General features: G+C 41.2%; 1 protein-coding gene across 1 annotated transcript in view; it reads left to right on the top strand.

Annotated features, from left to right (window-relative positions):
* The window catches only part of LOC143030555 (uncharacterized), a 20,001-nt gene extending 7,513 nt beyond the window's left edge, over positions 1-12,488 (top strand). The window contains exon 2 of the mRNA XM_076193705.1: positions 11,032-12,488. Within this exon, the coding sequence (XP_076049820.1) occupies positions 11,136-12,485 (1,350 nt within the window). The 5' untranslated portion in view covers positions 11,032-11,135 and the 3' untranslated portion in view covers positions 12,486-12,488. The remainder of the gene's footprint in view (positions 1-11,031) is intronic.
* Positions 12,489-13,923: the final 1,435 nt, after the last annotated feature.

Raw genomic sequence — 13,923 nt, 5'->3', positions numbered from 1 at the left:
TTGTCCTTTGTTTTGTCATTTACATATCTGTAAAAGAGTTTTGGTTGATCCTTATATTTGTCTATAATATCCCTTTCATATTCCCTTTTTTCCTTCCTGCGTATGTTTACATATTTGTTTCTAAGTACTTTATATGTTTGCCATTTGGATGTTTTTCTATTTTTCTTCCATATTTTCCAGGCTTTATCTCTCTTAGCTTTAGCCTCGCTACATCTTTTGTTGAACCAACATTTTATATGTTTCTCATTATGCTTCTTTATTGGTACATATTTGTTTACTCCCTCATTGTGCTTCTCTTTAAACATGTTCCACTTGTCTTCCATCTTTGTTTCGTCATTAGTGAACCCATCCCAATTTGTGTCTTGGAAAAATTTCCTTAGTTTTTCAAAGTCTGTTTTGTTGTACATAAATTTTCCTTTTCTATGTTTATCATTTCTGTCTATATTATAATGGTCTTGTGATTCAAAGTCTAGTATGTGGTCACTTTTTCCAATAGGTGTTTTGTACTCCATTTTGTTTATAATTTCTGGTTCAGATGTTAATATTAGGTCTAGTTTTGATGGTTCTTCATTATTTCTATATCTAGTGTTTTCCATAACCCATTGTGGTAGTGTGTACTCGATAGTCATATCCAGTATGGTGTTGCTCCAAAGTTCCTCTCCTCCTTTGACTGTCATTTCTTCCCAAATTATTTCTTTTGCATTAAAATCACCCATGATTACTAAGTTTTTATCTTCTTTTAGCAACTCATTAAGCACCTCCATTGTTTCTTCCAATAAGTTGGAATGATCACCATCTGACCATGTATGGGTCTTTGGTGGTACATACACTGCTACAAACTTTCTGCTTTTTGTCTTTTTAGTAGGGAAGGCTTATGGGAGAATCTTAATTGAGAGGATTAGGAGAGGAACAGAAGGAGTAATTGGTGAGGAACAGTGTGGATTTAGGACGGGTAGAGGTTGTGTAGATCAGATCTTTGTGGTAAGACAGATATGTGAGAAAGCTATAGGAAAGGGGAAGGATGTTTTTTGGGCTTTTATGGATCTGGAAAAGGCCTATGATAGGGTAGACAGAAAGGCACTGTGGGAGGTTATGCAGATTTATGGGATAGGAGGAAAGCTTTTGGGAGCTGTCAAGAGTTTTTATGTGAGTAGTAGAGCATGTGTTAGGATTGGAAATGGAGAGAGTGAGTGGTTTGAAGTAAAGGTGGGACTTCGTCAAGGATGCGTTATGTCGCCCTGGCTGTTCAACTTATACATGGATGGGGTGGTGCGAGAGGTAAATGCTAGGGTAGTGAGTCAGGGATTGGAGATGGTTAAAGAAAATGGAGAAAAGTGGGAGGTGAGCCAGCTGTTGTTTGCGGACGACACTGCGCTTGTGGCAGGATCGGAGGAGGGATTGAGGAAGCTGGTGGCAGAGTTTGGGAGAGTATGTGATAGAAGAAAGCTAAAGATAAATGTGGGTAAAAGTAAGGTGATGAGATGTACAAGGGGTGAAAGTGGCAGTAGACTGGAAGTGAACATTAAGGGAGAGCGACTGGAGGAAGTGGATAGTTTTAGATACTTGGGTGCAAGTGTAGCAGGAAAAGGTGGAGTGAAGGTGGAGGTAGAATGTAGATTGAGAGAAGCGAGTAAATGCCTTGGTGGTTTAAAGAGTGTAATGAGAAATAGACATTTGGGAATGGATGCGAAGAGGAGACTGTATGAAGGAGTGATTGTGCCAACAGCACTGTATGGGGCAGAAACGTGGAACATAAGAGAAGAAGAGAGAAGGAGTTTGAATGTGTTTGAGATGAGGTGTCTGAGAAGTATGGTGAGGGTTACTAGGCTAGATAGAGTGAGAAATGAGGAGGTGAGGAGGAGAACAGGGGTGAAAAAGGATTTGGGAGAGAGGGTTGATGAAAGAATATTAGGATGGTTTGGACACATGGAAAGAATGAGTGAAGAAAGACTAGTAAAAGAGGTATGGAAGGCAGATGTGGAGGGAGTGAACATGAGGGGACGTCCTAGGATGAGGTGGATGGATGGGGTGAAGGGGGCTTTGGGGAAGAGGGGAATGTCTGTTGAGGAAGGAAGGGAGAGGACGGAAGACAGAGGTGAGTGGAGAATGGTTGTATATGGATGATGTTGTGACTGCATGAGGAGGAATAGGCGGGGGGTGGGGGGTGGGGTAGTATGTGTGAGTAAATTTTGACGCAGCCCGAAGGGATTTCTCCCCGTCCTCTCCTTATATGCAAAGGGGGACGGAGAGGGGGGGTCGCCGATTAAATGAAGCGGCCTTGCTGTGGATGTACTGTGTCTTGCGACACTGCTTCTGACCCAGGGCGGTGGGCAGGGTTCAGGGATGACCCGTCATCCAGGAGGTGCTCAGATGAGAGGAAGGGTGGGAGGGGTGTGGAGTGTATTTAGGGATGAAATGGGTGGGAGTGTTTTTATGCCTTTCCTTTTGTGGCTACCTCCCTTGGAAGGGGGAAAAAGCCTTGGTATATGTATGTATGTATGTATAATAAATTTTAGTCATGATTATTTCTGTGTTTCCTTTTTCTTCAATAACCTTGGTTACATTTAATCCTTTTTTGGTTAGTATCATAACACCTCCTCCTTTCTTTTCGGTTCTGTTTTTTGTCCATGAGTACTAAGTTGTGTATTTACCTACCTAGTTTACCTAGTTGTATTTTAAGGGAAGGGGAGCTATGCTCGTGGTGCCCTGTCTTCATATCTCATTTTATCTGAACTATTTTTAATTTCATTGTATTGTTTTTGCACACACCACTTTCTCATCTAACTTGCTCCAACTGTCTATTACTCTGTGAGAAAAGCTGTTCTTTTTCAGATCTCTTCTATAGCTGTCTTTCTTGATCTTCTTTCCGTGTCCTTTTGTATTTCTATCATCCCATTTTATCAGATTCTATCAATAATTTCTATGCCTTTCATGATTCTGTAAACAGCTATCAAATCTCCTCTCTTCTTTGCTCTATTGTCTGTAGTTCAAGTTTTGCTAGTCTCTCTTCATATGATAGTTTTGAGAGTGTTGGTGCCAATTTTGTAATTGCTCTTTGTATTCTTTCAAGTCTTTTTATACATTTTTTTGTACTTGGTGACCACATCATTGCTGCATATTCCAATCTTGGTCTTATCAGAGTGATTAGAATTTTCTTCACCATTTCTTCATCCAGGTATGTAAATACCACTTTGATTGTTCTTATTAAATTATAAGTTTCTCCTAAAATCTTATTTATATGTTTCTCAGGTGACATATTATTCACAACAATTACTCCCAGGTCCTTCTCATTTTCAACTTTTTTATTCCTTCTTCTCCCAGTTTATATAATCCTGTTATTCTGTTTTTGCTTTTTCCAAATTCCATTATACTACACTTTTTAGTGTGGAGCTCCATCTCCCACTTCCTACTCCATTCCCATACTTTATTTAGATCACTCTGTAGTAACTCACAATCTTCTTCCATGTTCACTTTTTTAATATTTTTGCATCATCTGCAAAGAAGCTCATATAACTTTCAATTCCTTGTGGAACACTGCTTATTATTTCATCCCATTTTGAGTGTTTGCCTCTTATCACCACTCTCATTTTTCTTTCTTGCAAAAAGTCTTCCATCCATTTAAGCAGTTTGCCCTGTATTCCTCCTTCAGTTTCTTGTGTGCATGTGTGTGTATACATACTGTATACAGATAATAGAATGGAGGTATAATGTAAAAAGTCTACTTACATAACACGGAATGGACTCAGAAAGATATGTAACTTGATTAATGCTGTTGAAGATTAACTATTTGTGCAGTACAATGAATCAGGTGAATGCATTATGTACTACACAGCAAAGCAGAGCATTTAGCTCTTTGGAAAGCACCTATTCAGCAGGTGCTTCTTCAGGAGACTTATCTTTACTGAGTAGAGCTTATTTACATCATGATAGGCAGTAATTGTTCCCTAGACTGTCAAACCAAGCAGTCCCATCTCCCTGAGGAACACTACAACTGGAACAGGGTTTTCCCACAAATCCTTCAAAGAGTGTATTTTGTGCTGTTGGTGTTCATGAATGAGTACAGTGTAGTCTTTCATAATGTGTTGTCTAGTATGGGGTGAAGTGTTGCATCCTGGACAATTATTTGCAAAGCTGTCATCCAACCTCTTGTGTTAAATTAGAAGGGCTGGATGGTGTCAGTGCTGCAGTCTGGCCTGGTGGACTATGTCCTTTTGTGGGGAGAAAGGATTTTGAGGGATGGATATCAGAGGGTCCAACAACAAATTCTGGTAACACATTGCTGCATACCAGATTTTGTTGTTGAAAATGTATCTGTATTGATTTACTATCCTTAGTATGGGTTCTTGATTGGAAATCTGTGTGAGCATGGACTTCTGCAGTATGGGCTTGTGTTTCGGGAGTCTGTAATGTTACTGGTGGTTTTGCTAATGATGTAGAAGAGGGTTTTGTTGAAGATGCAATGGAATGCAGTGCTAAAGATGAGGTGGAGGGATTTGTTGATGATACATTGTAACTTGACAAAATAGAGAACTTGTTGTGGACTGAACAGCGGAAGCAGGATTCTCATAGGAGTGGAGGACAGGGATCGAGTGGAAGGAGAAGGCATATGTCTTTGCTCCGCCATCCATCTGTCTAAAATGATGTATTTGCTTGCCACTACCAAGACTAGCCAGTTGAAGAATGTCTTGTTCAAGACAGTACTCTTTGCATTATTGAGAATGTATTAAGTGAGCTTCTCTGCTATGGGAACAATGAAGTTCTGATTCACAATCAATAGTAAGATGTGAATCAAGGACAGAGCAATGACCACATTGGGGACCATTTGCACAGTTCTTTCTTCCATGGTGAAACTCATAACACTGGTAACACTGTAAAAGACAATTGATGAAAGCTTTTATTGGGAGAGAAAGAAGACCAATATTTACTCACTCAGGGAGATATGGACCATGAAATGTGAGCATGAGCATGCTACTATTTTCTCTTGTTTTTGTCCTTCTGTGAACATTGTCAGGGTATAATTAATATTTCTGAGAATTTATGTAGGTCTTGGTTGTGAATATGTGCTTTGTAGTAATTGAATGTTCGTTGCTGTTTGATGGATTTGAAAATTCCATCTGAAGGACAAGGTACGGTAGATGGAGGAGCATCATGGTCTGTGTTAAGTCCTTACCTCAGATCATCTTTACCTTATTTATTTAGGGTATATGTAGGGAACACTCCAGTCTCTCTCTCTAGATACCTAGTAGCATGGACAAAGTTACCTCTGTTATCCTTATAGTATGTCACAAACCAGTAAGATGTAGGGGTATGTTCTTTAGTAGCATGTTCTTCAGAATCATGGGAGAGGTTGGGACGGTAATCATTCTTGCTGTGAACTACATTACTTGATCAAATGATATCAGCAATAAGGCTGTCATCTTCAATGTGGGAAATGCTCAAATGGGACCAAAACTCGTATAATATCCAACTTTACATTTATTAATGTTAATAGGCAGGGACATCTTCTAAAAAGAGATAATATTAACATGAAATAAAGGTTTCACAAAGGAGTACATACATATATACATGTACCAAGGATTTTTCCCCCTTACAAGGGAGGTAGCCAAAAAGGGAAAGGCATAAAATCACTCCCACCCATTTCATCCCTAAATACACTCCACAACCCTCCCACCCTCCCTCTTATCTGAGCACCTCCTGGATGACGGGTCATCCCTGCACCTTCCCCACTGCCCTGTGTCAGAAGCAGTGTCGCAAGACAGCACATCCACAGCAAGGCCGCTTCATTAAATTGGCGACCCCCCCTCTCCGTCCCCCCTTGCATAAAAGGAGAGGACGGGGAGAAATCCCTTCAGGCTGCGTCAAATTTTGCTCACACATACTACCTCACCCCCCATCCACCCGCACATTCCTCCTCATGCAATCACAACATCATCCATATACAACCATTCTCCATTCACCCCTGTCTTCCGTCCTCTCCCATCCTTCCTCAACAGACATTCCCCTCTTCCCCAAAGCCCCCTTCACCCCATCCATCCACCTCATCCTAGGACGTCCCCTCATGTTCACTCCCTCCACATCTGCCTTCCATACCTCTTTTACTAGTCTTTCTTCACTCATTCTTTCCATGTGTCCAAACCATCCTAATATTCTTTCATCAACCCTATCTCCCAGCTCCTTTCACCCCTGTTCTCCTCCTCACCTCCTCATTTCTCACTCTATCTAGCCTAGTAACCCCCACCATACTTTTCAGACACCTCATCTCAAACACTCCTTCATACAGTCTCCTCTTTGCATCCATTCCCAAATGTCTATTCCTCATTACACTCTTTAATCCACCAAGGCATTTACTCGCTTCTCTCAATCTACATTCTACCTCCACCTTCACTCCACCTTTTCCTGCCACATTTGCACCCAAGTATCTAAAACTATCCACTTCCTCCAGTTGCTCTCCCCTAATGCTCACTTCCAGATTACTGCCACTTTCACCCCTTGTACATCTCATCACCTTACTTTTACCCACATTTATCTTCAGCTTTCTTCTATCACACACTCTCCCAAACTCTGTCACCAACTTCCTCAATCCCTCCTCCGCAAACAACAGCTGGCTCACCTCCCACTTTTCTCCATTTTCTTTAACCATCTCCAATCCCTGACCCACTACCCTTGCATTCACCTCTCGCACCACCCCATTCATGTATAAGTTGAACAGCCAGGGCGACATAACGCATCCTTGACGCAGTCCCACCTTTACCTCGAACCACTCACTCTCTCCATTTCTAATCCTGACACAAGCTCTACTAATCTCATAAAAACTCTTGACAGCTCCCAAAAGCTTCCCTCCTATCCAGTATATCTGCATAACATCCCACAGTGCCTTTCTGTCTACCCTATCATAAGCCTTTTACAGATCCATAAAAGCCCAAAAAACATCCTTCCCCTTTCCTATAGCTTTCTCACATATCTGTCTTACCACAAAGATCTGATCTACACAACCTCTACCTGTCCTAAATCTACACTGTTCCTCACCAATTACTCCTTCTGTTCCTCTCCTAATCCTCTCAATCAAGATCCTCCCATAAGCCTTCCCAACTACACTTAACAAGCTAATCCCTCTGAAACTACTACATTCACACTTGTCCCCTTTTCCCTTGTAAAGAGGAAATATACAAAAAGGAGTAATACACAAAGGAGTATTACAAAAAAAAAAAGTAAAGTCATAAGAGGGTCTTTTAATGTGCATGGATGTGCTACAGATGAGAGTAAAAGGGAGGAGATAAGCAGTATGTGAGAAGAAAGATGAATGTGTTGGTATTGAGTGAAACTGGGAAGAGGTGTAGGTTTTTGTAAGTTCGTATGGGCCTGGTAGTGAGAAGACTGTAGAAGAAAGGGAGACTTTTTGGATAGATTTGAATAATGCATAGAGGGTTTAGGGAGAAAAGTCATTGTATTGGTATTCAGAGACCTTAGTGCTAGGGTAGGAAATGAACCAACAGATGGAGTGGTTGGAAAGTTCCAGGAAAAACACGTAGTGGAGAGTTGATGGTGGAGATGTGTCTAAGGAGAGTTGATGATAGCAAATACATTGGGGAAGAAAGTCAAGCATAAGAACACATGGGAGAGGGTGGTGGATGGAAGGGTTGTAAATAGAGCATTAATGGACTATACTGTACAGTGGTAACCAGGAGAATAATAGGAATAGTTAAGGATGTACATGTTCTAAGGGGAGAGAGTGGGGGAATATCAGATAATATTTTGGTGAAAGGTAAGTTGAGAGTGCAGAATTGATGGAGAAAGAGGAAAAGGACAGAAGGTAGGGAGGTGCTTAAAGTGAACTGCTTAAATGAGAAAGAAAAGGAGGAGTATAAGAAGAAGCTGAGAGAGGAGTGGGAAGGAGTAAAGGATAGAGTAGAACTAGAAGTGGAGGAGGAATGGAGATGGTTCAAGGAGGGAGTCACAAAGTATGCAAAGATGGTGTGTGGAACAAGGAGGACAGGAGGAAATAGAAGGAAAAGTAGTAAGTGGTGGGATGAGGAAGCAAAGAAGGTTGTAGAATAGAAGAGAAGAAGCAAGCATTCACAGATTGGTTACAAAATAGGATGAGAGAATCATATGAGAGGTACAAAGAAAGAGAAGACAAGTAAAGCATAAAAGAGGAGAGCAGATATGAAATGAGGTAAGAGTATGACAGAAAGTCTTGAAAGTGATTAAAAGATGTTTTGGAAAGAAATTAAGGAGGCAAATCAAGTAGAGAAGAAAAGTTAAAAGGTGCAGATGAAGAGATGATAATGGATGAGACGGCAGTAAGAGTATTTTAGGGAGTTGCTAAATGTGAAGGAGGATAGGGAGGGAAAGGTAGTTGCAGTGGGAAGTGCTAAGAAAATGACAGTAGCTGAGGAAAATTTAAGAGAATTAAGGAAAAGATGAGATGAAGGCAGTTGTTGAGATGATGAGAGCAGGTAAGGCATCTGGGTTGGAAGGGTGTCATGCAAAATGTCAAAAAAAAAAAAGGGAGATACAGTGATGGTGCAATTGCTGGTGAGGTTATTTAATGTTTGCTTAAGAGAGGGTAGAGTGGCAGAAGACTGAAGGAGTGCCTATATAGTTCCACTCTACAAGGGAAAAGGGGACAAGTGTGAGTGTAGTAGTTTTAGAGGGATCAGTTTGTTAAGTGTACTTGGGAAGGCTTATGGGAGGGTCTTGACCAGATTAGGAGAGGAACAGTGAGAGTAATTGGTGAGAAACGGTGTTGGTTTGGGACAGGTAGGAGTTGCATGGATCAGATTTATGTGGTAAGACAGATATGTGAGGAAGTTTTAGGAAAAATAAGGATGCTTTTTGTGCCTTTATGGATTTGGAAAAGGCTTATGATGGCTAGACAGGAAAGTACTGTGGGAGGTATTACAGATATATGGGATAAGAGCAGTCAAGAGTTTTTACAAGAGCAGTAGAGCTTATGTTAATATCAGAAATGGAGTGAGTAGTTTGAGGTGAATGTGGGACTTCACCAGAGATGTGTTATGTCACCTTGGCTGTTCAATTCATACATGAATAGGGTGGTGTGAGAGGTAAATGCAAAGGTAATGGGTCGGGGATTGGGGATGGTGAAAGAACATGGAGAAAAGTGGAAGATAAGCTAGTTGTTGTTTCAAGATGAATGTGGGTAAAAGCCAGGTGATGAGATATACAAGAGGAGAGTGGCAGCAGACTGGAAAGGAGTATTAATGGGGAGAGACTGAAGGAAGTGAATAGTTTTAGATACTTGGGTGCGAATGTGACAGGAAAGGAAGGAGTGGAGGTAGAGGTAGAATGTAGATTGAGAGAAGCAATTAAATGCCTAGGTGGATTTAAAAGTGTAATGAGAAATAGGCATTTGGGAATGGATGCTACAAGGAGATTGTATGAAGGAGTGTTTGTGCCAACCACACTTTATGGGGCAGAAACATGGAACATAAAAGAAGAGGAGTTTGAATGTGTTTGAGATGAGGTGCCTGAGAAGTATTATTGGGGTTTCTAGGCTGGATAGAGTGAGAAATGAGGAGGTGAGGAGGAGAATGGGGATGGAAATGGATTTGGGAGATAGGGTTGATGAAAGAGTATTGGGATGGTTTGGACACATGGAGAGAATGAGTGAAGAAAGATTATTAAAACACCTGTGGAAGGCAGAGGTAGAAGGAGTAAACATGAGAGGGTGACCAAGGATGAGATGGATGGATGGAGTAAAAGGGGCATTGAGAAAGAGGGGAATGTCCAATGAGGAAGGACTGGAAAAGACAGAAGATTGGGGTGAATGGAGAATGGTTGTGTATGGATGATGTTGTGATGCATGAAAGGGAGTGGGTGGGGGATGTGGGTTGAGGGAGTATATGTGAAAAATAAATTGATACAGCCTGAAAGGATTTCTAAGCCATCTTTTCCATTTCTGAACAAGGGGACGAAGAGGGGGGTCACCGATTTAATGATTTGGCCTTGCTGTGAATGTGCTCTGTCTGGCAACACTGCTTCTGACCCAGGGCAGTGGCCGAGATTCAAGGGTTTCCGAGGAGCCAAGATAAGAGGGAAGGAGGGTGGTGGATTGGAGTGGAGTATGTGGGGATGGAATGGGTGGGAGATTTTATGCCTTTGTGTTTTGGCTATCTTCCTTGTAAAGGGGGAAAAACCTTTGGTATATGTATGTGTGTATTATCACACAAGGGTCACAACCAGTAAGGGAGTCACAGGCTTCCTGGAAGATGACTGAGTTTGTGTATATATTGCCTGTGTTTAAATGACCTGTAGATTGAATATGGTAAAGCACTAATTCTCATATTATACATTGTCTTCTTGCTATTTCCACATTTACTGGGATTGCACCTTTGATAGCAGTTCCTTCCTGATTACATCATGATTGTTGAGATTGTTTTAGTAGGTATATCCAATATATATATATGTTTTTTAATAGACAAACAGGTATTTCACTTAATGTGACAAGAAAAAATATGGAAATTTCCTCTACAATTTCATTTGTTATGTTATTCAGAAATGATAACACAGGTACACCACTTACCAGTGTATCTAAAACGATGTGACTTGCATCACTTATTTGGGTCAGATGAGATGAACTGAATATACCTTCCAAGAGTTTGTCATATTTAGATTCTGGTCTTGTGAGCCCAAACATGGAATGTTGTGGAATTATGTTAAGATATGACTACTATGGCAATCTGGGCTGTTTCCACTTCCAAATCTCATGACATAATGAAAAAGCCAGAGCTAAATTTTAGTCATTCCAGTTGTGGTGGGGTGAGTATGCATGTAGCTATTAGATGTTTTTCAGCATATTTCTAATGTAAAGGTAGAATGTAATATATAATAGCACCATATCTGTTAGTATTTCTATTCTATGTTACATTATGGTTAGTACAAAGGGTCCATTTAAGTACAAAGGGACTTGAATATTAAATGGTTCGTGTACACAACACTCACAATCCTATTACAGTGTATTATGCAGTTTCAAAGAGTTAGATGTTAATCTTATGATTACATATTTTCCAGGAGGAGGGTAACTATCACCATTCCTTTGGAAGATCTATCCATAGAATCCATATGTGTCAAATGATGAAGAGGATCTGGTGTGACATCTATGGCACAGCTATATCATGAATCATTTTAGATATCACATGATGACCCACATAAGAGAGAAGCGTTTCCAGCATGACCTGTGTGATTCTGCTTTCTCACAAAAGGGTGATCTTACAAAGCATATGAGGACCCACACAGGAGAGAAGCCTTTCCAGTGTGACCTGTGTGATTCTGCTTTCTCAAGAAAGGATTCTCTCACAAGTCATATAAGGACTCACACAGGAGAGAAGCCTTTCCAATGTGACCTATGTGATTCTGCTTTCTCACAAAAGGGTGCTCTTACAAAGCATATGAGGACCCACACAGGAGAGAAGCCCTTCCAGTGTGACCTGTGTGATTCTGCTTTTTCACAAAAGGGTCATCTCACAAATCATATGAGGACCCATACAGGAGAGAAGCCTTTCCAATGTGACCTGTGTGATTCTACTTTCTCACATAAGCGATCTCTTAGACAGCATATGACGACCCACACAGGAGAGAAGCCTTTCCAGTGTGACCTGTGTGATTCTGCTCTCTCAAGAAAGGATTCTCTCACAAGTCATATGAGGACTCACACAGGAGAGAAGCCTTTCCAATGTGACCTGTGTGATTCTGCTTTCTCACAAAAGGGTGCTCTTACAATGCATATGAGGACCCACACAGGAGAGAAGCCTTTCCAGTGTGACCTGTGTGATTCTGCTTTTTCACAAAAGGGTCATCTCACAAATCATATGAGGACCCATACAGGAGAGAAGCCTTTCCAATGTGACTTGTGTGATTCTGCATTTTCACAAAACAAATATCTCATACAGCATATGATTACCCACACCGGAGAGAAGCCTTTCCAGTGTGATCTGTGTGATTCTGCTTTCTCACAAAAGGGTGATCTCACAAGGCATATGAGGACCCACACAGGAGAGAAACCTTTCCAATGCAACCTGTGCAATTCTGCTTACTCACATAAGCATTCTCTTACAACGCATATGAGGACCCACACAGGAGAGCGTTTCCAGTGTGACCTGTGTGATTTTGCTTTCTCACAAAAGGGTGATCTTACAAAGCATATGAGGACCCACACAGGAGAAAAGCCTTTCCAGTGTGACCTGTGTAATTCTGCTTTTTCACAAAAGGGTTCTCTCACAAGGCATATGAGGACCCACACAGGAAAGAAGCCTTTCCAATGTGACCTGTGTGATTCTGCTTTTTCACTAAAGGGTAATCTCGTAAAGCATATGAGGCCCCACACAGGAGAGAAGCCTTTCCAGTGTGACCTGTGCAGTTCTACTTTCTCACAAAAGAATTCTCTGACAAACCATATGAGTACCCACACAGGAGAAAAGCCTTTCCAGCATAACCTGTGTGATTCTGCTTTCTCACTAAAAGGATAATCTCACAAAGAATATGTGGAACGACACAGGAGAGAAGCCTTTCCAGTGTGACCTGTGCAATTCTACTTTTTCACGAAAGGGTGATCTGACAAAGCATATGAAGACCCATGCAGGAGAGACGCCTTTCCAATGTGACCTGTGCAATGCAGCTTTCTCAAGAAAGGATTCTCTCACAGAGCATATGAGGAGCCACACAGGAGAGGTTTTCAAGTGTGACCTGTGCGATTCTGCTTTTTCACAAAAGGGTTATCCCACACAGCACATGAAGACTCACAAGGAGAAAAGCCTTTCCAGTGTGACCTCTTTGATTCTGGTTTTTCACATAAGACTTCTCTCACAAGGTATATGACAATAGACATTGGAGAGAAGCCATTCCTTTATGATTTGTATGATGAAAAGATCACACTCTTCAGACGGTTTGTATTAAACCAGCAGAAAGGCAATTATGCAAGCAATGCCTACAGCATGGCGTTCCCATTGTTTTACCTGTATGGAGGTATTAGGGAGAAATATCAATGTAGTTGTATTGGGAGACCCAAATGCTATAGGAAATCAACCCTTAGATGGAGTGATTGGGAATTATGGAGTTCCAGGAAAAAATCGTAGTGGAGAGTTGATGGTGGAGATGTGTCTAGAAAATTTATAGCAAATACTGTGTTTAGGAAGAGAGTCAAGCATAAGTACACATGGGAGAGGGTGGTGGATGGAAGGGTGGTAGAGCATTAATGGACTTTATAGTGGTAACCAAGAGTATAGGAGGATGTACATGTTGTAAGGGGAGAGAGTGGGGAAATATCAGATCAGTTTTTGGTGGAAGGTAAGTTGAGAGTGTAGAATAGGTGGAGAAAGAAGAAAAGGCCAGAAGATTGGGAGGTACTTTGAGTGAACTGCTTAAATAAGAAAGAAAAGGAGGGGTATAAGAAGAAGCTGAGAGAGGAGTGGGAGGGAATGAAGGATAGAATAGAACTAGGAGTGGAGGAGGAATGGGGAGGGTTCAAGGAGACAGTCATAAGGTGTGCAAAGGTGGTATATGGAACAAGGAGGATGGGAGGAAATAGAAGGAAAGTTAGTGAGTGGTGGGATGAGGAAGGGGAGAAGGGAGGAAGTAGGCTTTCACAGACTGGTTACAAAATAGGATGAGAGAATCATATGAGAGATACAAAGAAAAGAGAAGACAAGTAAAGCATAAAAGAGGAGAGTGGATATGAAATGGGGTAAGAGTATGGCAGAAAATTTTGAAAACAGTAGAAAAATTAGATGATGATGGAAGAGAAGGCAGTGAGAGGAAGGTGGGCAGAGTATTTTAGGGAGTTGCTAAATATGAAGGAGGATAGGGAGGGAAGGGCAGTTGCAGTGGGAAGCACTAAGAAAATGACCATGATGAGTGAGGAAAATGGAGAAATAAGGAGAGATGAAGTGAATGTAGCTGTTAAGATGA

This window comes from Oratosquilla oratoria, chromosome 12, assembly GCF_046742065.1.
Source record: "Oratosquilla oratoria isolate Oo_2021 chromosome 12, ASM4674206v1, whole genome shotgun sequence".
Classification (NCBI taxonomy): Eukaryota; Metazoa; Arthropoda; class Malacostraca; order Stomatopoda; family Squillidae; genus Oratosquilla; species Oratosquilla oratoria.
This window is presented reverse-complemented; position numbering and strand designations above follow the sequence as displayed.